Genomic DNA, 25,679 nt, shown 5'->3' on the forward strand with positions numbered 1-25,679 from the left:
AAACCATATTGGGGCTAATTCATATTGGGCTGATATCATGGAACACAATCCCATAGGGCCCATAGGCCTACCTCAAGCCTATATCATGCATACATTGGCCCCACCATAAATATATGAATTTGTACAATCTGACTTGTATGCAAATTATGATGACTAAAAATGTACAAATGACATATTAATTCATACAAATTTGTAACCACCTGACCAAATCATAAAATACTAAAAAGTCCCCCTGTGGTGAAAATCATGTTTTTAATGTTGTTTATATGTCTATGTTTTTAATATGCTTTGAGACAAACCATGTGCAAATTCATAAGTCAGCACCATTGCTGAGTATTTTCTCCTTAAAACTGCAGTGACCCAAAGACAGTCTCAAATCTAGGTTTGAAATCGCTGGTGTTTCTGACGTCACAAACTACCTTTTAACCAATCAGGTCAACATGTGATCGTCAACGAGTGGATCTCTCAGCTGGTATGATTGGAGGCGGGGCTCATTTGCATTTGCAGTGTTACCAACTAAATGAGACAAGGGTGTAGAGTTACATTCAAGCTATTTTAAGGCATGAAGATTTTTTTTTTAAAATACATAATTTCAGTGATCAAAGATAAGTTTTAAGGGATACAATTATTGACTATATGCAGGGGGACTTTAAGAATGGTCACAAAACGTATAGGTTTTATAGTTTTTTTTAGGCTTACACTTACATTAGCTATATAGCTATCTCATCTTTTTCAAATTAGACTGGCAGTAGCCTACACGTTATATGCCTGTGTGATTCATTTTGCCATTTCACTGAAACTCTGTGGAATAGGCTAAATATTGGGGTATTTTACTTGCGAAGCCCACTGGTCAAATAGCCTACCGAATAAAAATATCCACATCATACTTTTTTATTCGCATTTTGGAAATCTTATTCCTACAGTATAGCTTATTTTTAATAAGACATCGCGCATAAGATGCATCAAATTCAAAACTCTCAATTCCGATGTCCAACGCGCCTGATGCTCAAATGCATCAATATAAAAACCCCATAAATTCAAATGGCCAAAATACTGACTAGGCTGATAGGCAGGACACAAGGGGTTGTACACAGCCAGTGCGTTTGTCATAATATCCCCTGACCATGACTCATAACACTTCGTCTTTCAGTTTGATATGAGTGAGAAAAGTTGGGCAATCGCGATCAGACGAAGTTGCGCAGCGCTTTTGCGCTCTCGACGCCACACAGTTTCTCTTCCTTTGTCGTTTGCGTTTTGAAGTGTTCGCAGATCTGGGTGTTGCTGACTAAAGAAAGTGAAGTGAAGCTGCTGTCAGACTGGAGAGCAGAGAGACGCATCTCCACACTCCGCTTGGATACAGAAGATCAACGCGGATAAACGTGTTTGAGGATGGAGGTATGATTTTGTTTTATTTATCTATTACTTTTTGCCCCTGGGTCCTGATTGTTTTTATTTTTTTAACTGCGCAAGACATAATATGAATACTAGCAGCCTATAGCATGAATCCAGCTGATACTCCAGTTGGCTTAATAACAGTAAGAAATTAAATCAAATGTCTGTCACGTGTGTTTGTATTGACATCTAAGCATTAATTTAACTTCCAGCAACACTATTATGAATAGTGATAATACTCATATGCCTAATAGTAGCCTATATACTGTAATAGCCTATGTATTATGATATTTCAAACTGCATGAATGTGCTTTAATGACCCGTCAAGCCTTGTTGCAATAATGTTTGTTAATAGTTATGGACAGTTTAAGGGTTGCTGCTTAAATTTAGAAGACTCCCTCTGACGAAACTAAAAAATATATTTATAGGAAATGAAAGAAAGTTTGTATCTTTAGGTTAATCCTTTCATTTGGACCCAGATGTCCTCCAAAATATGTTTAACCTTAAATCTCAGTTAGTGGCTAAAGTGACTTGCAGATAAACTAACAGACACGTGCTGGTAAAATTACTTCTCAGACTGTTTTATCCCCAAAATACCACAAAGTGAGGAAGGAAGGGCCGTCTGCAAAATATCTTCCTCTGTCTGTGTGAAAAAGCATGAGCTTTGATTTTCCTCTTAGCCACAGGCATTAAAGTTCCTCACGTGGCGTGTGGTGCTCAGGTTGTTCTGCAAGTGTAATCAAAGAGCATTCAACTCTTTTCTTGGAGTTCATCTTAAAAGGGATGTGAAAAGGGGAGGTATGCTTTTCCACAGAAAGTACATGTCCGCACTACCATCAAAATGTTTCTAATCATGATCCTAAAAACCTATCTAAAGGCTTTTGCTTATAGGACTGGAATTAGTTTCTTAAACATATTTGCCTGTACTGTATGTCAAAAAAAAAAAAAAAAAAAAAAATTGAGCGAACAGGAAGAGAGCAGCCAACAAATGTCAAGTAACTTCTCCAATAATGTTTAACCTATCTATCATGAATATTTAAATGACATAATACAAGGGCGTAGATTTGGTTTGAACCTTTGGTTTTTTTTTTGCAAAATATTTTTTGTGGTAGCTTACCTACGCACACATGCAAAGTTTATTACCGCATTTGATTAATAATTCACATAATTCATTTTTTTGCGTAGGAAACACAGGAATTAAGTATTTTATATTATTTAGGCATCTGGAACCTTTTCAGTTTGACAATTTTCTTCACTTAACGTCTATTTCTAACTTCACTTAACATCTACTTCTAGACGTTTCCTACTCTTAACAGATAGGCTATTGTTTTCATTTCTTCAGGCTCTTAATGATCTTTTTGGATATCAGAAAGCCAGGTTTTTCCCTAATATCAGACATCATTAGAACAGAACACATTTTATCTGAGAAAACTATAACTTGGTCTATAATTCATGAAGGTCCAGAGTTTAAAGCTCTGGCTTCTCTCTCATTACCATGCTTTTAGGCCAGTGTATGTCGATTAGAGCGCTTCACGCAAATCGTATTACATTTTTGGCTGGTGACTCACACACCACTCATGCAAAATTAAATACAACAGGCTTCAGTCATGTTTCCATTAAACATGGTATAAACGCATAGATCGAAGTCCAGATATTACTTCCGCAAACGTTTACGACACAATGTGAAATATGCGAGGCTTCAGTGAATTGAAGTGTTGCCACCATGTTGTGGAGACGTTGTGTGTTTACCACTGTGAAATCTTCTGCTCAAGTCATGCTTGTGAAGTTGGTTCTAATCGATTGGCTTGGTCATCTGCACTTTCAGAATCTGACTGAGGCTTGAGCTGATATAGTAAAACTGATGACATTATAATCGGTACTTAACCACTGGCAAAATGGGATATCAATTAATCTTGGCTGCATATACTATATACTATACAGTATAAGCGATTTTTTTTTTAAACACTGGTGCTACTTGACTAGAGAAAAAAGAAAAAATGTTGTTCCTTCACTTTTGCCAAATAGATAGGAAAACTTCAACACCCATAATGCACTGGGCATGTTGCCGTCCAAGGCCACTCCCACCAGTCTGCTATGATACACTTACTAGAGTCAAATACTGCCTTGCTTTAGTAGGAAATACTTCTTAGCAAACATTTAGTCATAATGGTGTTGACTTGAATTGTTCCGGGTGCAAGAATTCAAAGAGTAAACGTTTAGCGGGAGTGAGTTACTTTCGTTTCCAGTGAAGGATAGGCAGCGGCTAAAGGCTGCAAAGAGTCGTAAATACAGAGAGAACAGCGCAACAGACAATCTGAAAAACCTCTGTGTTTATAGTCAGCATTTCAAACTAGATGACCATGAACACAGTGTTTTAGGTCAAATGGAAAGGGGGAAAACTGAACAAATCTGCCGTTCTGTCAGTTCCACCCGAAGCAAAACACTGTTGCGTTCAGGTAAGAAAGCTGTTGCCATAGTGTTCCACTTTCATCATAATTCTGTTTAAAGATTAGATAAAGTATGATACAATTTTAAGTGATAAACCTGCTCTTACAAACACTGTTCTGTTAATAACCCTCTGCTGATCCGACTGTACCTGGGCGGGGATATAAAAATGCAGAAGTATAATCTGTAGTTTTAATGAAAACCCTGGAGCTGTTAAAATTATACTTTAACTGTTTGTGTTTAGAAAAGCCTTGGAATCTTAAGCTTGCAATTATGGTTAGGGGCGTTACATTTACGGACACATGCTTGAGATGTTTGGCCAATCACAGCACATTAGGTCAGCTAGCCAATCAGAGCACCCTGGGCTTTCCAGTAGGAGGGGCTTTGTAGAAATCTGTGTGTTTCAGACAGGCTGGGAATAGAGGTGCTGCAATAATGTACAGTATGTGAAAAATAAGTTTTTTTGAACAATAAAGCATGGTAACCTATTCTATTACACCCAATAACCAAAATAACTTTTACAATAGCATCATATGGCCCGTTTAAAATTGTTGTCTGCCTATTGGAATCAGGGGGGCATGGATTTCTATTATTTTGAAGGTACCCCCGGGCGCCGCCATTGGCTAGCGGACCCCCACCTGCTGTTAGCATCCCATTGACTCCCATTCATTTTGGCGTCACTTTGACAGCGAATAACTTTACATCTGAGGCGTTTAAAGACTCCATTCGTCCATTATTTATTTCTAAAGAAACACGAAAATGTATAAAAGGCTTCATTACCTTGTAGCTTACGTTATGGCCCCGTAGAAGCAATTTTTGTAAAAATAGGCTAACGATTGCGTCATAGCCACGCGACTCTCTGTCGCACAGTAGAGAAATTACCGTATGGACAGGAGGAGAAGCGCGCGGGCAATCGGGAGGACGTGGAGGCAAAATGACAAAGTAATTAATCAGAACACCTACTAAAAGTTTCTCCTGCTCCTAGCTTATAGACAGCTCCTACTCACACTCTCCGTCTCTGCAAGTCTCGGAAGGGAATGATTCAGATTTCTCTTGGCACAGCTACTAGAAGACAGACGGTTTGCTCACGTCACATCTACGGCGTCAAGCTCAGTTTGAGTCTGCGCAGTACGCTGGACCCCCAGGAAGTAAGAGTTTCTAATTGGCTTCACTTTGTCTCCGTTGAATCCAATGGGGTCGCTGTGTCCATTTCTTTTACTGTCTATGATTGGAATTTAAATATTGCCATGTTGAATTGAAGTCGTTAAAAATAAAATGACTAAAAGGACAGTCAGTTGAATTATGGGTAAGGGTCAAAGGTAATAATGGTTTGGATACAACATGAGTGATTCTGTCCTCTGTAGTCATGCATCAGAGGGTTAAAAAGCATCACAGATGCATATTTTGGTTACAGAATTCCCATACTTCTGTCTGTGCTTCCATTGTTATTATTATTCTAAAATGTAGAAATTGGTCATAATGAATAAGAAGGGGTTTCCAAACCTTTGTTTTGTGCTACAATGAAAGCATCAGCGTGTTCATTTTCAGTGCCTGGAAAGTTTACATTGATGAGTGAGAGGAAGAGAGAGAGTGAAGGATGACTGAGAGGGGAAACATATGGCAGGTTCATTCCCATGAGGGAAATCTCTTTACGTAGCACAACTACACAAGCTAGTAGATTAAGGTAAAGAGAAAAGAAGAGCTTCACAGAGTCACAGCACTGCAGAAAGCAAGACCATGTGAGAAAGATGAGGAAAATCCCACATGCCATTACGCTTAGAGAACGGGGAGTCCCCTCTGCTTGAGTGCGGTTGGATCTTCATGTTGTGGAAGAAGGAAAGCGAACTCAGGGTAACTGAAGATGTAATAAAGTAGGCTGGGTTTGCCAAATATGTGGGCCACATGTTATATTAAGTAATATTTAGTAAGCCAACAATATTACAAGTGCTATTGGAAGCTGCCACAGTTACAGAGTGTACACTGCCTCAAATGCAATTAATCATAAGAGCACCTGTTATTTGCTACAAATATAGATGGATGGAAGTTTAAAGAAACAGTTAATGAAAAAATGTATATTAAAAAAGAAGCTTTCTTATGGTAAAAAAAAAACAGCCATCTGTGGTTGCTAGACCTTTACTGTAAAAAAATGGTTTTACAGATTGAATCTAAATTTACAGTAAAAATTGTGGTATTTCATTAACTGATATAACGTAAATAAACTCATTAGATTTATTACAGTTTTTTACAGTTTATAAGTGAACTTACCATTAACCAAGTAACAGGTTTTTACCGTAGCAGTCTTTTACAGTTTAAATTACGATAATTTTTACAGTCTGTAAAGGCCTGTTCACACCGGGACGAATTTCGCGTGCGATATTCGCCGACGTTTAACGCCTCGTGACTAAACAAAGGACGCCAATGTGAGTGTGCACACCGACACGAAAAACGCCACGCGTAAAAGCGTAATTTAAAAAAAAAAACGCCTCGGGTTCGTTTTTTTGGTTTGACGCACCACGTCAAAAACTATCCGACCAATGAGATTGGCGCTTTTGCTCACGTGTTTGGAGCTTCTGAAGTTACAGTAAAACACAACTTGGGGGCGCTCAAACACAAAACGGTCTTGCCGAGCACACATACGTAACGGCGAAGAAGATATACGCCAAGTAGCGTCTACACTGGGAAGAAATAAGACGAGGAAGAACCAAGGCAAGATGAATGTAGAGCTGCTGGTCTCGTTGGTGTCGGAACATAAAGAACTATATGACAAACGCGACAGTGACTACAAAAATCTTGATAAAAGAGAACTGTTATGGAGTGGTATTGCAGAGCAAATGGACCTTGTGTACCGGGATATTTCTGTTTTACATTGAGCGCCATCTAATGTCAGGGAATGAATTTGCATGTTCACTCGGCTCATCGTCAGCGAAAAACGCTTGGGTGTGAACACAAAAAACGCGTTGAAAAACGCTGGCGAATAACGCGAGCCGATATTCGTCCCGGTGTGTACGGCCCTTCACATTTACTCCTATTATTCCACATTCCATTCCAAATCTGTATGACTTTCTCTCTTCAGTGGAACACAAAAGGACAATGACCTGTTAAATCTTGTGAAGTCATACAATAGCTTTGTGAGGAACACATTGAAGCCTGGAAGAGTTTGGTTTGTGTTGTTGAAAAGACTAATTAATACGGTAAAACCGATGCCATCGTTCCGAAGCTGATATTCAGTTATGGTAACGGGCGTTTTGTTTCCGACACATGATGCAAGCGGTCGACCAATCACAACAGACTGGGGCATCTGACCAATCAGAGCAGAGTAGGCTTTCAGAAGGGAGGGGTTTAGAGAGAACGAATCCTTTATCAAGCCGTTTTAGGCACTGTACGAAAAGAGGTGATGCTCCAATGTATATTATGAGAAAACTAGTGTTTTTTTGACCTAGGATGCATGTAAACCTATTGTAGGAGACCTCTGAAACAAAAGTAGGAGCCTTTAAATAGCATAATAAGGGCTCAAAACTTCAGCTTTGAATAAAAAAACGGTTTTGAAGCTGTAGATATGTAATAAATAAAGAATAAACATTCTGTCCAGCTTATCTTTAGTATTATACAACTTGTCTTTGCTGTCAAACATTGGTATTAATTCCTGTTGTACACCTTGTCAATGCCGTTATGTTCCCTCCTGTCAGGCCTCATGATGTGGTAGCTGTTTATCCCATTGCTTTGAGTGATGTAACACACAGAGGGCCTTTGTAAAAACACAAGCTGTGTGCCTGAAAGGCCGGCAAAGGCAGTGGAAAAGTGTGATCTTACGATGATGTAAAATTCAAACACTCATGTTTTCCTGGAATGGCTGAGAGGGAGACTTACATGTCTGTTCTCGTAGTAACAAGACATGAAATGACCATATTACTCGAGTCTTAGCCCACAAGACCACTCAACCAGAGGGAATCAGTCTAGATTACTTATGAATTAATTATGTAAAATCCATTCTCTTCTCTTTACCTCATTTAAACACCATTTTTACAGGGTTTTTTTGTGTATATGGTCCATATTTTCCCTTTTACCTCATATATAGTGTATATCCTCATGACCCCAATGGGTTTGAACCTTGGCTGAACTCTCAGAGGTGTGCGTCCAGAAAGCATGGATTAAAGAAAATGGCATTATGTGCATCATGTGTCTACTAATAGTGTTCACTCTTCGACAAAGAGCGCTCCACTGTGCAGGACATCATAGTGTACTATGAGGTCAGCTGTAACATTTTCTAGCACATGATTTAGAGTCTTACAAAAAGTACTGTGGTGGTACCATGGTATCCGATGGTAAGTATGGTATGTCAAATTGGTACTTTTCAAACAGGTCTGGCAAACCTGGAAAGTGTCCATTTAGCATTCACATTCATCTCAGTGGAAGTTTGGACATTGCTAACTAGCTAAACCTTTAGATAAAGAAAAAAAGTGGAAAAATCACTGTAATCCATTGCCTGTAGTGGTTTATTGCTGTAATAAATCATGATAATTCACTGTTTAAAGTGTAAATTGTAATGCATTGTCTGGGTATTTCACAAAACCATAGGCAATTTAGTTTTTTTCTTCTGTGGTTTCCTCTTGCGTTAATTTACGCCCTTCCAACGGAAGATGATAATCTGAGATATGACCGATGTTGTGTCTGGTGCTCTGGAGCAGTAGTTTCAGCTGTCCCTGGAGTGGTTTTGTTGTTGGATCATCTTTTGATTATGATTTGGTCGCTTTTTTTGCCAGTCAGATAAACATCTGCTCAAGTAGGGCAGTCCTGTGTGAGACTCAGTGGTTAACATGTACTTCTAAAGCATTTATTAATCTTAGTTAATATTAATTTCAACATTTACTAATACATTATTAAAATCAAAGGTTGTATTTGTTAACATTAACATGAACAAACAATGAACAGCTGTATTTTTTAGAGCCCGACCGATATATCGGCGGGCCGATATTATCGGCCAATATTAGGCATTTTCCTAACTATCGGTATCGGCATTTATAATGGCCGATAAATTAATATTTAAAAAAATGCAGCGTGCGGTGATTTATGTAAGGATGGCGCTGCCAATAAAGCACCTAAAAGCTGTCACAAAGAACTGGCAAAAGTGGCAAAAAATAACGGCCGCGTCCGGTGTAGACACAGTGTTAAAGCTCATTCTGCTACGTTACAACATCAAGCAATATTCCAAAAATGTATATAATTATAACACTTTATATAGGGCCATTTTGCATTGAGAGTAGCCTAGTTTCACGTTTAGTACATTTTGCTTACTACTTATTTAAAATAGTATAAAACTACTGTACATATGTAATTATAAACGTTTTCATTATGATATTATTAATTTTACTTTACTAAAAAGATCTGAGTTCTTCCTCCACTGGTAGATATTAGAGAAATTAAGATTAAAAATAGAAGATAAGGTTTTGTCAGTGACACTTTTGATATATTTATTGATACAAGTTATGTTTTAAATAACGTGACTAAATTAAAAGACAAAGTCGTTAGTGAAGATTATGCAACAGTATTTAGAATATAATATAATATAAAATGCAATGCAAACTAGTTTGGTTACAGCTCAAATTCTCATTCTATCATTCACCCTGCCTCCATTACATATCTTTGTCACACAAGTGTTTGATCACCACATTTGAGTGATCATTGCAAAACGTTTATATATTTATTCTGTTTATACTGTGTATTCTATATACAGTACCCATCAAAAGTTTGTACACACCAATTGGAAAGTGTGTCCAAACTTACTGTACTATAATACACATAAATAATATTGCTACTGTATTATAATATACACATAAATAATATCGGCCGATATATCGGTATCTGGCTTTTTTTATCGGTATCGGCATCGGCGCCCAAAAATCCATATCGGTCGGGCTCTAGTATTTTTATTAACTAACATTAACAAAGATTAAAGGGTTAGTTCACCCAATCTGTCAGTAATTACTCACCCTCATGTTGTTTCAACCCTGTAAGACTTTCGTTCATCTTCGGAACACAAATTAAGATATTTTTGATGAAATCTGAGAGCTGTCTCACTTCATAGTCTGCTAGGCTAGGTAATTGCTTCTGCCGGCCCAGAAAAGTTAGTAAAGACATTGTTAAAATAGTCCAAGTGAGTGGCTCAACCTTAAGTTTATCAAGTGACGAGAATACTTTTTGTGTGCAAAAACAAAACAAAAATAACGACTTTATTCAACTATTCATTTTCTTTTGTGTGGGCCTCTGATATGAGTTCACGAGAGCGCCACGACGCATGCGCGAGAACTGAGAAGATCCAAGAGCCTCTCTTCCATTCAGTGACACTTGAAACGAATGCTTATACAATGTTCAGGATAATAATGAAAGAGCCATTCAGTACTGTAATGTCAATGTGTCATGCAAAGCCATTAATTCAAACTATAGTCTTACAGACAGATCTATGTAGTCTATAGCCTCAAATATACTTTATAATCAAACTATCATAATAAGAGTGTAATTTTAATGACCTCATCTGTCAACCTGATGCTGGTCAATTGCAAAGCTTGTGCTTGTATCGCTACGATCAGATGCTTTCCAAGCTGCTGTTTTCTCACTGCTGTCATTGTTGATGTGTGTTTATTTTGTTATTGAGAGGAAAGCGTGCATCACATATTTACATATTCATCTAAACGTCGCTCTCAGCAACGTGAATGCCGTCTGGATGTTCGTTGAAATTATATGTGTCGCTAATAACAAGGGTTTCTAAGGGTTTCTTTCTATATGTAGTCCCAGTACACTTAAAAATGTACAACTCATGTCCTACTTAAGTAGGTTAAAAACGCTCAAATTAGTTAAAAAATTCAAATTAATTATACATTTTAACTTGCACATTTATGGTTTCAAATAAATATTTTCATTTAATTGTAATTAACATCCCTAATAATGAAAAATCTGTCATAATTTACTCATTCAATCCTCATTACTCATTACTCATTACTCATTCAAATCCTCATTCAATATACTGGTTAAAATGGTTTTAGATTTTATTGACATAATTTAAAAAACAAACAAACAAAACACTCAGTATTATAAGCCAGAAATCAGAGTTATGTTAATAAGCAAATAAAGCTGCAGGCCTAAAAGTTTCCATAATGTTTCCATAAAATGTCCAATACGTTAAAGTTACAGTATTGTATTCATGTATACACAGTGTGTATTTCCAGTGCTTCTCATTCCACAAACTGCACAAGATCTTTCTCCACTGACACAGTTTTGCTGGATGATCACTGACCCAGACCTTCATGAGCCGGTCTGTGGTTTATTTCTCAGGCCACAGCAGCCTAAAATAGAGCTTTCTGTACTCCCACTCCCAAAATGAGCCCATAATTCCCACCCATCCTACAGACTTATCCAAACATAGGGTTCAAATCATCTCCGGCTTACTGATTTACTGCTCATAATTTGTGTGTCTTGTTTTGTTCAACACATTTTACGCCTTTAATTGGAACTGAATGTTTTGACAAAATCGACTTTACTATAATAAGTTCATGTACATTCCTTATGCTACATTATATGTATATATATATATATATATATATATATATATATATATATATATATATATATATATATATATATATATTTATATATATATATATAATTTTATTTTTTTACATATATATTTATATATTATATATATATATATTTTTTTTACAAATACAAATAAATGAGAGAATTATTTTTACTGTGAATTTTTACTACTATTTTTCACTATAAATTATTCCAGAGATCTCCATTGTGGTGTTTGTTTCTTATATGGTTCTTTTTCCAGTCCTTTTTACAAAACAACAACAACATATGGATGCTTGTTTCCACCACAGAAACTAACTTGCAATTTTGAGTTTATATCTCGCAATTCAGACTTCTTTTCCCCACCGAATTTGAAACTTTTTTCTTCAAAAATAAAATAAACTTGCAATTGTGATTTATACAGTCCGAATTGCGAGATATAAACTCACAATTGCGACAAAGTCTGAATTGCGAGATAAAAATGACCTCTTTTATTTTTTGTATTTCGTGATGAAAATAAGTTGAAGTTTCCATTAAAACCAACATGGGTGGGTTATGAAAAAAGCATCAAACAAATTCTTGACTCTATTGTCCTCGTTGTGAAGTTTACCCTTTTTACAGTGGCTTTGTTTTCGAGGGACAGGAAAGAGTTAACAATCATGGGCGCCAAAATAATGAGTCAAGGGGTGGGTGGTCTCAGGGGAATTCTGCTTATCATGGGTGAAGGAAAGGAACTGCAGGAAATGGAGGGAAGTGGATCGGGGGGGGAAACACGTCTTCTTTCTGTGCGTGTAAGCACTCATGTGGTGTTCAGAAAGTGTGTGATATTAAGTGAGATTGTGTGTTTTTGTAGCTGAGGAAGCAAAGTGAGTGGGGTCAACGTGCTAATTAAACAAAGTGTTATTAAAATGTGGAAAGTGTTTGTATTTGGGAGATTTGAGAAGAATGTTGTGGGAGAGACACGTTTCTGTTTGCAAAGCCTGGCAGAGGCACACTGGGAGAAAAAGACAAGTGTGCAATTAGAAGAACTAGTGCTTACACTCGTGTTTGTGGCTTTAAAGCATACTCTGACTAAGGCATTTATGAAAAATTTTCTTCATTTTTCATTGAAACAGTGATATGTTCCTCGTGATGAGAAAGATGTAGACTCCCCCAGGCTGTAAGTGTGATGCTGGTCAGCTGTTTTGCTGATAAACTAAACCGTATTTGTTCTTTGATGCAAACAGCTGCTTTGTCCAGAATGCAATACTAGCAACATTACAAAGTATATACAGTGTATTAAAAAAAGTATATAACAGTATGCATAGTGTAAAAATAAACATTACCAAAAGTGATATGCAGTGGTTAACAATATGGATTTTTCAATAGACGATACGGAGAAAAGTTGCCTGTTTCCACCTAAAATAAAAATTGCAACTTTATATCTCACTATTGCAACGTTTCTCATTATTGTGACTTTATATCTGTCAATTAAAAATGTAGCTCTCCAAATTGTGACTTTAAATGTCTGATAATTGCAACTTTATATCTCACAATTGTGACTTCTCTCTCATAATTGCAACTTAATCATACAATTGCAATATATATATATATATATATATATATATGAATCGTGATTAATCACGTCTATAAAAAAGTTTTTGTTTATACAATATGTGTATTTGTGACTTTCTCTCAATTGCAACTTTATATTGCAATTCAGAGAGTATCACCTAATTATGACTTTATATCTCGCAATTGAGACTTTTTTGTCATAATTGCAACTTTTTTCGCCTAATTATGACTTCATATCTCACAATTGCTCATTTATTTCTCATTATTTCAACTATATTTCTGTCACAGTTATGCTTAGTTTATTGTGTTTTGGTTTTGTTTTTCAAGACTTTTAGAATGTTTTCTGGTTCCTTTGTTCTGTGTTCCCGATTGTTCCTGGGTTGTCATGGCAATTAGAGCACACCTGTTTGTATTTGAGTTTATCTTGTGTATATATATACACACCTTCAGTTCATTCAGTTCTTTGTTCCGTATCATTGGTGTTATTCATGGTTGTGCTATCTTTCTCCTGAGTTTCCCGGTACCTATTGGATTTAAGTATTAAAGACTATTTCCCTGTAATTCCTGAATTTCCCACACTTGTGACTTTATCACAATTTGCAACTTTATGTCTCAGTTGCGACTTTATATCTCAGAATTGCAACTTTTTTCTCAGAATCGTGACTTTATATCTCACAATTACAAATGTATATCTCCTAATTATGACTTTATATCTCACAGTTGCATGGTTTTTCCCTCATAATTGTGGCTTTATATCTTACAATTAAGACTTTGTATTTGCCAATTTGTGACTATATCACAGTCGATGCTTTATTTCTCATCATTTTGACTATATTTCTCACATTTGGATTCTCAAATCTCTGATTAAATAACGAGTCTGGTTAAATATTAAGAATAATCTGATTAAATAATAGAAAGCACATCTAATTGTGCTTTCAGAAACTATACTGAAAACATTCTGCAGAAATAGAGCGGTAATGTGTTTTCTGCCAAACATCGCCCTTCTCTCCACCACACCCCGTCTCTGTGCTTCTGACGTCACCATTTCTTACTTTTGAAAGGCCTTTCATTTTCCAGTTGCTGTTAAGTAAGAAAACATGTCTAGTAAAAACAAGCACATGCTGAATTTGGAGGCCATTATTGCATCATGCTTGTCTTATGTAATGGAGCCGTGTGTAAAATGAGCAGTTGGGTGTGTGCTTCCCCCCGCAAGTTTCCTCGCTCGTGTTTGGTGGTCTGAGCTTCACTACAGGCCCTGTGGGATCCTGTGTCAATAAAGTGAGATCAGGATACTGGACATCAGAGAAGAACATCCAACAAACGGTCTGCTTCTCTGTTTGCAGGAGGAAGCTCCAGTCAAGCCGTCCGTGGCTCAGCTGGCTGGAAGACTCAAAGGTCACGCACTGCCAATGCCAGGAAACATGGAGGTAGTGGAACATCTGACGTCTTTCTGTTGGTCTCTTATTGGTTGTTCCTAAACAAAATTAAATTTGTTTTTATTCATATGTTCATAATGCGAATATTACAAAGTTTGGGCGAAATAAACATTGAGGAAAGGTTCAGAAACAACAATGTGTGCCACTGAAATGTCATAATCAAGACTTTCTAGCAGTAATCATGTATTATATAGCTTGTGTTACTGAATTGCAGGTGAAATCTATGAGGAGACCCCACTGTTCTCTGGTGATAAACAACCAAAAAGATGAAGAACATGAACAAGAAAAGGTGCGCATGTGACTTTACTGACATATCGACACTCAGGAAAGTTAGAAACAAGTGATTTTTTTTCATGCCAGACTGGGAGTATATGAATTATAGATAAATATAGTTGATTTTTTTTCTCAGTACATTTTTTAATTATTAATACAGAACAGAACTTCAGTTTTAAGGGGATGTTTACATGACATCATTTTCAAGTAAAAACAGAAAACTTTTTATGCGTTTTAGCCGATCATTCACACGAAAATTGCGTTTTGGGGGCCTGAACACGCAAACTTAAAAATTACCGTTATCGTCTCCTTGTAAACTACATAAATGTGGATTTGTGAAAACAGTGTCATCATTCGCATGCGTATTATGTGTTCAGTTTGAAGGCACGTAGTGTTTCTTTACACAGAGACATCGCCATCTACTGGCCTGGCATGAATAATACAGAGTTGAGGATCATTTTGACAACGTTGTCGACTGTATGCGAAACTTTTCAAAAATGCAAAGGAAAAACGTTTCCGTCTTTAGTACATCATTGTCATGTAAATGTACCCTAAGTTTACTGAGTTAGATATTAGGGTACAATTACACGAAAATTATGTAGTAAAAACGGGAAAGTTTTCCTTTGTGTTTTTGCATTCACGATCCCCATTCACACGGATCTGGAAAAGCGGCTAAAAACGCTGTATTCTGCTGCCAGGCCAGTAGTTGGCGATATCATTTTGTAAAGAAACACTGCTCACCTGTAGACTGAACAAGTAATGCGCATGATGTTACCGTTTTCACAAATTTGCATATTTGTAGTTTACAAAGAGTATTATAATGGTATTGTTTTCAAAAACGTACATTTTGAAACCAGTTTTAAAAAGTTTGTGTATTCAGGCCCCCAAAATGCAATTGTCGTGTAAACGAACGGCCAAAACGCATAAAAATGTTTCTGTTTTTAGTTGAAAACGGTGCCGTGTAAACGGCCTCTTAGTAATTGATTAATGTTAACACACCTTGTTATACTCTACCTTTATGCCAGTTTTATAGTGAATTTAAAATGGTCTTATTCAATGTCTTTGACTTTTCTGGTACAGAAGTCGTCTAACTCTCTTCATCCTCCCAAGATGAAGTTAAAGAGTTCACCCCTCATAGAAAAACTTCAGGTGAGATCTATCTGCTTGATTATCCATTTCATACAAGATCTTAGTTTCAGCACAAGTTTATGATTTGCATTTGAAAGATGCCATCCTAGCAGCATATTGAGGCTGCCTTTCAATCTCATGTATCATTTCCGAAGTCATCTTTCATACAGGAAACAGGAAATCTGTCGCATCATAAAGCTATTTGCTGAAATAGATAGTTTAAAGCAACCTGCATGTATGCTGGGAATTGTTTGCATTTTCAGTGTATTTTAAGGTACATATGCATCATTAATGGGAATCTTTTCAAATAATTTTTTTGGTAACACTTTATTTTGATAGTCCACTTTAGACATTCTACTAACATGTAGTAGCAAAGTTATAGTAGAATCTAAAGTGAACTTTTTGAGTAAAGGCCAATTTGTTGTCTAACTTTAACACCAAAATATCAGTCATATTATAGAATTTTGTTTATATGCTGTTACATTTATGAAGCTAATATGCAGTAATATGCAGTAAATAGTATGCATACTATAGAATGCAAATGCCATTTTTCTACTTTGAAGAATAAACTAGAAGTAATATATAATTAAACAAATGTGACCCTGGATCACAAAACCAGTCACAAGTAGCACGGGTATATTTGTGGCAATGGCCAACAATACATTGTATGGGTCAAAATTATCGATTTTTCTTTTATGGCAAAAATCATTAGGATATTAAGTAAAGATCATGTTCCATGAAGATATTTTGTAAATTTCCTACCGGAAATATATAAAACATTTATTTTTGTGAGTGAATGCAGCACAATCGTGAACATAAATGGACAACTTTAAAGGCGATTTTCTCAATGTTTCGATTTTTTTGCACCCTCAGATTCCAGATTTTCAAATAGTTGTATCTCGGCCAAATATTGTCATAGTCTAACAAACCACACATCAATGGAAAGCATATTTATTCAGCTTTCATATGATGTACACATCTCAATTTCAAAATTGTGACCCATGTGACTGGTTTTGTGGTCCAGGGTCACAAATGTATCATCTTCCTTAAATCATTATTTTATTAAACTGCCAAAATGTGAAAACTGGACTCACTTGCACATTTTTCTTAAGACTAGTAGGTGGTATGCAGTGTATATCGTGAAGTTTTCATTATTGCAAACAAAGCCAAGGTTTTTATGCAACTCTTCTGCCTCCTAGAGTTTAAACTGTACAACTGCAAGGCCAATACCTGCACCTAAACCCCACACAGCATCTCTCCTGAGAGGTGTTTAGTTAGTTTGACCTGTGATTGGTCTGTGGAATACATTTGCTCATGAAAGGGACGGGTCTGCACGGTCTCCTCCAATTGGCTCAGACAAGGTCTGTAATGAGATAAGGGTTTATCCAGTGCAGTGTAGTGCTGAGCTAGACTCACTGTAGCAGCCATCAGGCAGTCATGGGACAAAAGGGTTGCCGTTTCTCTCTCTTCCTGTTCTCTCCTGCACAGGTAGGAGATATTCATTTTCGGATAAGGCTCTTTTATTTTACAGTGCAAGAAGAGCTCAATCAAGCCTTTTTTTGTGGTGTTTTAAGTTGCTGTTAATTGACGTGTATATATATCCAGTTCACTTCAGTCATATAGATAATAGCCTAAATCACCTGAACGTTAAGATTTAGATCATTTGTCGGCTTTCTAGTTTGTTGAGATTAGGCTGATTTATTTTAGGCAGCACCGGTGGAATATAAACTAGTCCAGTAGACTATGAAAGAGGTTAAACACGTGTAAGACGGTATCTGTGTAGTCAGGAAGAAGATTATTTTAAGAACTTAGATAATACTATTAATGGTCTGATGAATGTCTTTTAATCGCCATTTATAGTTTTTTAAAAGTGTCCCCTCAAATTCTACTGACACTGTCGCACTGACATTAATTTCTATAATTTTTTGTGAATTTTACTTTTTACTACTTTTTTTTTTTTTATAAAGAAAAATATTCTTTAAAAAACATATATACCCTAGTGAATGTATATATATATATACACACAATAAATATTTTTCTTTCAACATATATCTTTTATTTCAGTTAACATTTATTTGTATTATGGTTTTAGTTTTAGTTAATGAAAATAATCATACCTTGATACCACAACAGTTTCTTATACAGTAGGCCTATGTCTTTAGCAACACACTGCCCTCTGTGCCACCAAACATTAAACAAAAGTAAGGTAATTTTTCATATAGTTCCTACAATTTTATGTTGTCTCATCATCAGTAAGTTGCATTATGTTTATATCTGCATTCTGTCATCCTCTACTCTCTCTATATTGACCTTTAAAACCCATATCAGTTGACCACTGGCTTTGTCTCTATTAAAGAACATTTTGCAGGAGCATTAAAAACATTATTTTCTTCTCTCTTTCAGGCCAATCTTGCTCTCTCTCCAACTGTCCTGCTCTCCCCACCCAAAAGTCCAGAGTCTAAAGAGCCACCCACAGCGTCCTGTCCCATCAGTCCGTGCCATCCCGTGAGCTCCACCCTGCAGCCCATTCATCTGTCCTGTGAAGATGAGGCGCCGGTTAGCTTCGAGCAGCCGGTCGAGGGCACTCCACTGCCCAACATCAACAAGGTCAACTAGCTTAATGTCACTTTCAAATGCAACAAAATACATTTTAAATGGTTTTCTTCACTGATGTTTAGGAACTTACCTACAATGTAACACAAACCTGTCTTTCAGGTCTAAGATTTGGTTCAGATAAAGAAGTGACATTCACTTACATTCAATTCAAAATATTTACACTACTTAAAACACGGCTGATACAAATTCCTTACTTCAAAACGGTGGAAATGTACGGTGCCCCTAAAAGGACACAGTGATGGCAAAATAATAATAATAATAAGATGGGAGGAAAATGCAAAGTTTCACAGGGGAATGCGATTCTTTTTGAGAGAATACAAAGGTTCATGGGAGAACGTAATACTTTTACGAAAGAATGCAAAGTTTTATGGGGGAACGCAATACTTTTGAGAGAACGCAAAGTTTCATGGAGTAACGCAATAATTTTGCTAGAGAACGCAAAGTTTCATGGGGGAACGCAATACTTTTGAAGATAATGCTAAGTTTCATGGGGGAACGCGAAACACATTTGTTTTATGGGGGAACGCAAAACTTTTGCGAGAGAACACAAAGGTTCATGGGGGAATGCAATACTTTTGCGAGAGAATACAATTTTTTTGGGGGGGAACGCAATACTTTTGGAGATACCTAAGTTTCATGGGGGAATGCAAAACACACATTTGTTTTATGGGGAAACGCAAAACTTTTGCGAGAGAACGCAAAGGTTCATGGGAGAACGTAATACTTTTGTGAGAGAATACAAATTTTCTTGGGATAACGCAATACTTTTGCGAGAGAACGCAAAGTTTCATGGAGTAACGCAATAATTTTGCTAGAGAATGCAAAGTTTCATGGGGGAACGCAATACTTTTGCGAGAGAATTAAAAAATTTCTTTGGGTAACGTATTACTTTTGCAAGAAAACGCAAAGTTTCATGGGAAAACTTAAAGTTTCATGGGGGAACATAATATTTTTGTGCGAGAATACAAATTTTCTTGGGGTAACGCAATACTTTTGCGAGAGAATACATATGAAGAGTTCAGATGCAAAAGCCTCTAAGTGCCATCTGAAATTTTCTTCTAGAATGATCATTTTTATCAAGCTCGTATATTTAAGTTCAGTGATTTCACTTAAATGGCAATGAAAATTACCTATTAATTGTCATTTAAGTGAAATTACTGAACTTAAATATACGAGCTTGATAAAAATGACAGATGGCACCTAGAGGCTTTTGCATCTGAACTCTTCATATTTTCTTGGGGGAACGTAGTACTTTTGCGAGAGAACGCAAAGTTTCATGGGGGAATGCAATACTTTTGCGAGAGAACGCAAAGTTTCATGGGGGAATGCAATACTTTTGCGAAAGAATACGTTTTTTCTTGGGGTAACGCAATACTTTTGCGAGAGATTGCAAAGTTTCATGGGGGAACTCAACACTTTTGCGAGAGAATACAATTTTTCTCAAAGGGTTAGATTTTTTTTTAGGGTTAGAAAACTGATTTTTTTTTTATGGGGGAACGCAAAACGCACATTTGTTTCATGAGGGAATGCAAAATGCACATTTTCTCAAGGGAACCTAGTACTTTTGCGAGAAAACAAAGTTTTACTCCCATCTAATTTTTCCCCATCACTATTTCAATTATAAGTATATGAATAACCAACATGCTGTGACAGGATTAGGATAGAATCAGTAAATAATAACTGGTACTTTGCAAGGCTGTAATCACATAATACAGTTTATGACTGTGGGTGATTAAATTAAGTTTAACTGGTCATTGAAAACCTGTATTTGTTGCAAACTAATGTAATGGCAAAACCTGATCTCTTGAAAGTTCAGCAGTAACCTTTTACAGTCTTGCTGTTTCTCAGAGAATCTGTGATGTGTGCAGAACGAGATCTGATGATATCAGCACGAAGGTGCACGTCCCTTTGCATGCAGCCATTATTGTGTGCTTAAGCTCTGAGTAAGCCAATAGAGACTTTCCATGCACTGCCCGAGGACATAACAGGGTTTGAGAACTGTAATCCAATCAGGCCTCTCACCATCTGTACCTCTCCTAAGAGCATTCACAGCAGAAGCCAGCCATGATATGTGTCGTTTGTACTCTGTTAAAGGAGTTTTTAGCTCCTGAACTATGCTGTATGGTTATGCATTGAAAACTATATCCCATAATGCATTTGGCCTCAACTTAACATTACAATTTCAGTGTGACAAAAGAATTGGTAGTAATATCAACTGCGAATTTAAACTTTTCTTTGACATTCTGAAATGTTTATCATTGCGTATTTCATACTGCATCATGTACTGTTCTTGATTTCACCAAGTATTACATGTTCCTGGATCAACATCTTTGTTGATCATGGAACAACATTCCAATAAACCAATCAGATTTGAGGGACAAGTTTACAGTTTATGTCAAGTTTAGGCTTGCAACCAGGGTTATGTGCTTCTACATCAATGTCATTCACATATAATTTCCCTTTGATTTTAGGGAGAAGTTATGGGTAGGGTTAGATTTAGGGGTAGGGTTAGGGTTAGGGTTATGACTACATTTTCAGACAGGAATGTTGTTCCAGGATCAACAAAACATGTCTTGGCAAAATCACAGTGACCCTTAAGGTGAAATAGGCAGTATTCCAGCTAACAGGGAACATCCTCAGAACTTTGGCTAACGTTGTCAAGGTTCTTTCAGTTATGAACAAAAGTTCTTCCAGTAATGTTGATAAAATGTTTGTTCAAAGTGGTCTTTAACAATGTTCTTAAAACGTTAACACAAAATAATTTTTATACATTTTTCATGAAAAAACAAAACAAACGTTTTTTAAATGTTACTACTTTTTCAGAACGTTAAAAAATAATGTCTCAATAATGTTTTCAAAATTCTAAAATGGAATGTTCCCTTAAATTTTTCAAACCAAGAAAAAAGTTGAACATTTTGAATATTCAGAAATGTGGAGATCCTGTATATCCCTTATTTCAGCAATCATGTTGTGCCTGTTTTCTATCAGAATCAGAACGAATGATGCCAGATTTGCAAATAAATCTCACTTTTGATCATATCTGACCGACAAGGTCTGAATTTTTTTATGGTTCAGTTTGCCCATGGCTAGAAACTCCCCTGATGTAGTGTTCACTGCTTTGTCCAGTATGCTAGGATTACATTATACATAGCTTACTGCAGGTTGTCAATGGTTACTCTGAGTCCATGTTTAACATAAAACTACTAAATCCTGTTTGTGTTGTGTGTCCTTAAAATCTAGTATAATCCCAATGTGAGTCCTGTCAGTGAAGAGCAACACGACAGCTCTGTCTGCAAATGATAGGTGAAGAAGATAGGTAGAGAAGAATGTTGATAATAAATGTGCTTTTATTTCACTTAGTACTGAAAAGTATTGATAAAAATAGTTCAGTGCAATTAAAAATTTATAACTTTTTCAAGGGCCATTACCACAGCAAACCTCACCGTCTAAATTTCAGATTACTGGGCGTTTATTTTTGCAATGAATGACTCAATACAGTTAGTCCTGGTAAATAATAAATATTTGGTTACAGCCTTCATTTCACCCAGTATTTGTGTATTTGTATGCTTTCAGAGTATTGTTTTGTTAGCTTAGCAAAATGCTAATGCCAAAGTGCTGGAATCAATTGGGGCTATTTGTGTGGCACATGGAGTTGCAGCCGACGCAAAGTGATTATTTTATTAGGTTCTGTCCTATGGCAGCTAACTAAGTTTTGGAACAACAGTTGCATGTAGTTTATTAAACTTGTGTATGGAATCAGCTTGTACTCGGCTAGTCTGATTTTGTGTATTCACTCCACAGAGTCGAGCTAGGCTGTCTTTCAAGCGCCGGCTGCCCACGAGGCAACACAGGAAGTCAGCATGTGACGAGGCAAAAGCGAATGAAGGATATGACTCTCCGTTTCAACCAGATACTCACCTTCAGAATGGGGATGAAGGGGAACTGATTGGTGGGCCTTTGCAGGAGAATACAGCAGATAAAACAGACTCTGCTCAACCCACCAATGACCCACAGCAGGAAAAAGACAGGACAGAGCACAAAGATGTCTCCCAAGAAAATGAGTGGACTGAAGTAACCCATACAGGAAAAGTGGAAGAAGTAACTGAGGGAGGACTTGAACCTTGTGACTGTAAACGGGCCCAAGAGGAAGAGAAAGAAGAGACAGAAGAGGACAGGGCAGAAGTCAAAGAGGACAAGGAAGTGCTGGATGCAGAGTAGACGTATAGGCCAAAGCTCATCAAAATGGATTATTTTGCAAGATAAGCATTGCTTTAGCAAACTAGAATTGTGGGAAAGTTATTCCAGACGACAGACGAATTAACGGAGTTTCTAAAAAACAGACTCCAGGATGGATGAAGATGGACTCTGTCTGAATGCAAGGATTGAATTCTTCTCTTTTAGGATTGTGGATTTGGGGACTTAATATTGCTAAAGCAAATATCACACAAAAGGATGTTATCAATTCATCCTCATGGCATTTTACGTTTTGGCGAGTTGGCGGTGAATTTGTACAATCTAATTTGTACGTTTTTGTATGATCTGTTTACTCCTCACTGTGGGTTATAGGTTTAAGGATGGACCTTCATGCTTACTTTTTTCTGAAACGTATTTTCGTACAAATCACATTGTATTATTCATACGAATTTGCCACCAATCTGCCAAAATGGAAAATGATTATGTTTTCTCAAGAGGTCGGATTGGATTTGAGTTTTTATTTATACTCTAGGGCAGGGTTCACCAATCTCGGTCCTGGAGGGCCGCTGTCCTGCAGAGTTTAGCTCCAACCCCAATTAAACACACCTGAACCAGCTAATCAAGGTCTCATTAGGCATACTAGAAACTTTTAAACAGGTGTGTTGGAGCTGGTTGGAGCTAAACTCTGCAGGACAGCGGCCCTCCAGGACCGAGATTGGTGAACCCTGCTCTAGGGTAATTCATATGCCTCGATTTTATTGCTTTCTTATGCTTTCAGGTAAACTTATGATGGATTCTTATTTGCTGTTCAGAAAATGAGAATGCTTTCAGCTTTGGAGAGCATTCTCCATTTTGAAAGCACTTTTCGAGCCTTTACCCTATATGAACGATCATGTTATTTAGGTTAGGACTGAAATAAGTGTTTTAAAAATCTCACATACCTCTGTGACAGGCCAAGGCTCTATAAATAGCAAAAAAACAGGGCCGGCCTGCACATTTTTTTGGACAGTAAGAAAACTAACCAATCAGAAACGTACTGTACCTGTCAATCATTTTGAGTGTTTGGGTTCGCCGACATTGGTTTGGCTGGAGGGTTTATGGAGATTTATGTGTAGTTGAAGTTGCAAAATCAGAAGCCACTAACTGCACTTTTAATTTCTGATGGTTATTGAAGTTTTTTGTTAAATCTTGCGAGCATGGTAAACAAGCTAAATACAAACAAAATAGTGACAGAGATATTGCAAAAGCCAAATTTACCTGCAGTCTCCACTGGTATGCAAAAACATTGTATTTTTAAATGAAAAGGCCTGAGATGTATCACTGTGACTGCAACGCTACTGTACTGCAATTACCTTTTATTATCCGTATAAGACTGAATAAAGAGCTTTATTTACGCTTACCAGATGCTTTCCTTTATTACATACAGCTGTAATTTAGGGTTAACGGTTTGTAAATGTTAATCTCTATCAATTATATTTGCTCTTTTTTCATAGTTCTTGAAAATTGTCATTTACTCACCCCACTAACAACTTCTTTTATTCAGTGGAACTCGAGTTATTTTGCAGAATGGCTTTTTTTTTTCAATACAATGAAAGGTAAAAATCCCAAACAAATCTCTTAAATATAAATAGATTTTCCATTGAAATATTACATATCAAAATGGCAATTGTGATTGGGCACAAGACATGTGAAAACCAATGACAGAGCTTTGGTTTGATGTCTTGCCATGGTGTATTTGAATGAGTTCAAATTAATTTGGACTTAAAGGGATATTCACCCAAAAATGAATATGTCATCAAGTCGCGCCAAACCTGTATGAATTTCTTAATTTTTGTTGAACACAAAAGAAGATATTTTGAAGATTATGGGTAACTAAACAGTTGATGGGCCCCATTGACTTCCATAGTATGTAAAAAAATAAATAAATACTATGGAAATAAATGGGGCCCATCAACTGTTTACTATGGAAGTCCTGAACCACAACGTAAAAAAAATTTACGATAATAATTCGTAGCATTTCGAGAATAAAGTTGAAATATTTCGAGATTAAAGTCGAAACATTAGGAGAATAAGTCGTAATATTTTGAGAATAACAAATTATAAGAATTCAGTCTTCCATATCAGTTCTTTTCTTCTTTTTTTAGTAAAGAAATGCGCTCGTGAAGTCAAACTGCCTCGGACAAGGATTTAAACATAATAGTAGCTTTTTACTTTTATCTGGGTTTTCAATAAAAGGAAATTCTACAGGTGCATAAAGGATTTACGGTGAAGAGGGAGACAGTAGGCTACGGTTACTGTTATTGTTCTCGACCCAGATGGCGTGCCTATAGACGAGCACGAAGACTCCGCCAGAGGAGGTACCACAATCCTGGTCCAAACTTTACGTGGCACGTGACTCGTAGGCTAGCCTACATGTCTTCGTATTCGTCTATAGGCAATGCCATCTGGGTCGAGAAAACTTAACAGTAACTGTATACTGTCTCTCTATTAAAGTCGAAATATTTCGAGATTAAAGTCTCAAAAAAAAAAAAAATGTTTACGCTGCGGTTCAGGGCTTCCATAGCCTATAGTTTACCTACCCATATTTTTCAAAATATCTTCTTTTGTGTTCAGCAGAAGAAAGAAATTCATACAGGTTTGGTACAACTTGAGGGTGAGAAAATGATGACAGAAGTTTCATATTTGGGTGAACTATCCCTTTAAATACAAATCTCTTTCTCACACAATACTGTGTTCCTTCAGAAGAATAGCGCAAAGGTTGTGTAAGCACTCGAAACGGAGCCACAGTCCTCACTCTCTGTAATGCAGAGTGAACACACTTTAAAACATCAAAACCTATTTATTTGTGTGTTCCACTGATAAAATATAGTTTTGGAAATACAGGGGGTGAGAAAGTGACTGACTTTCAGTAGGCTACTTTTAAATGTGCATAAAATGCAGTCTATGTGTGTCCAAAAGGGGGCAGACGGGTTTACACCTGTGTTTACCTGGAAAAATTTGAATGTCAACACATTTGGTGCCATTGGTGTAATTTGAATCACAGTCGTCAGTGGAAGACAATTAACTTGTGACCTC

The 25,679-nt window shown here is 36.8% G+C and overlaps 1 protein-coding gene across 5 annotated transcripts; it reads left to right on the forward strand.

Annotated features, from left to right (window-relative positions):
• The first annotated feature begins 1,096 nt into the window (after positions 1 to 1,096).
• On the forward strand, positions 1,097 to 24,003 carry LOC311090666 (capZ-interacting protein). Of its 5 annotated transcripts, none has more exons than XR_014607931.1 (7): positions 1,132 to 1,395; positions 14,301 to 14,384; positions 14,608 to 14,682; positions 15,747 to 15,815; positions 18,198 to 18,401; positions 22,212 to 23,142; positions 23,301 to 24,003. XR_014607931.1 is itself a non-coding variant. In XM_084126094.1 (6 exons), exons 1-6 carry the CDS (start codon positions 1,390 to 1,392, stop codon positions 22,626 to 22,628), a joined length of 855 nt encoding a protein of 284 aa, XP_083982220.1. In that variant the 5' UTR covers positions 1,097 to 1,389; the 3' UTR covers positions 22,629 to 24,003. The 5 variants fall into 5 exon arrangements, 1 of the variants encoding a protein (XP_083982220.1); XR_014607932.1 differs by having other exon boundaries at positions 22,212 to 23,101; positions 23,312 to 24,003; XR_014607933.1 differs by having other exon boundaries at positions 1,183 to 1,395; positions 22,212 to 23,137; positions 23,312 to 24,003.
• The last annotated feature ends 1,676 nt before the right edge of the window (positions 24,004 to 25,679 follow it).

This window comes from Abramis brama, assembly GCF_963993115.1.
Source record: "Abramis brama genome assembly, chromosome: 10".
In the NCBI taxonomy this organism is placed as follows: domain Eukaryota; kingdom Metazoa; phylum Chordata; class Actinopteri; order Cypriniformes; family Leuciscidae; genus Abramis; species Abramis brama.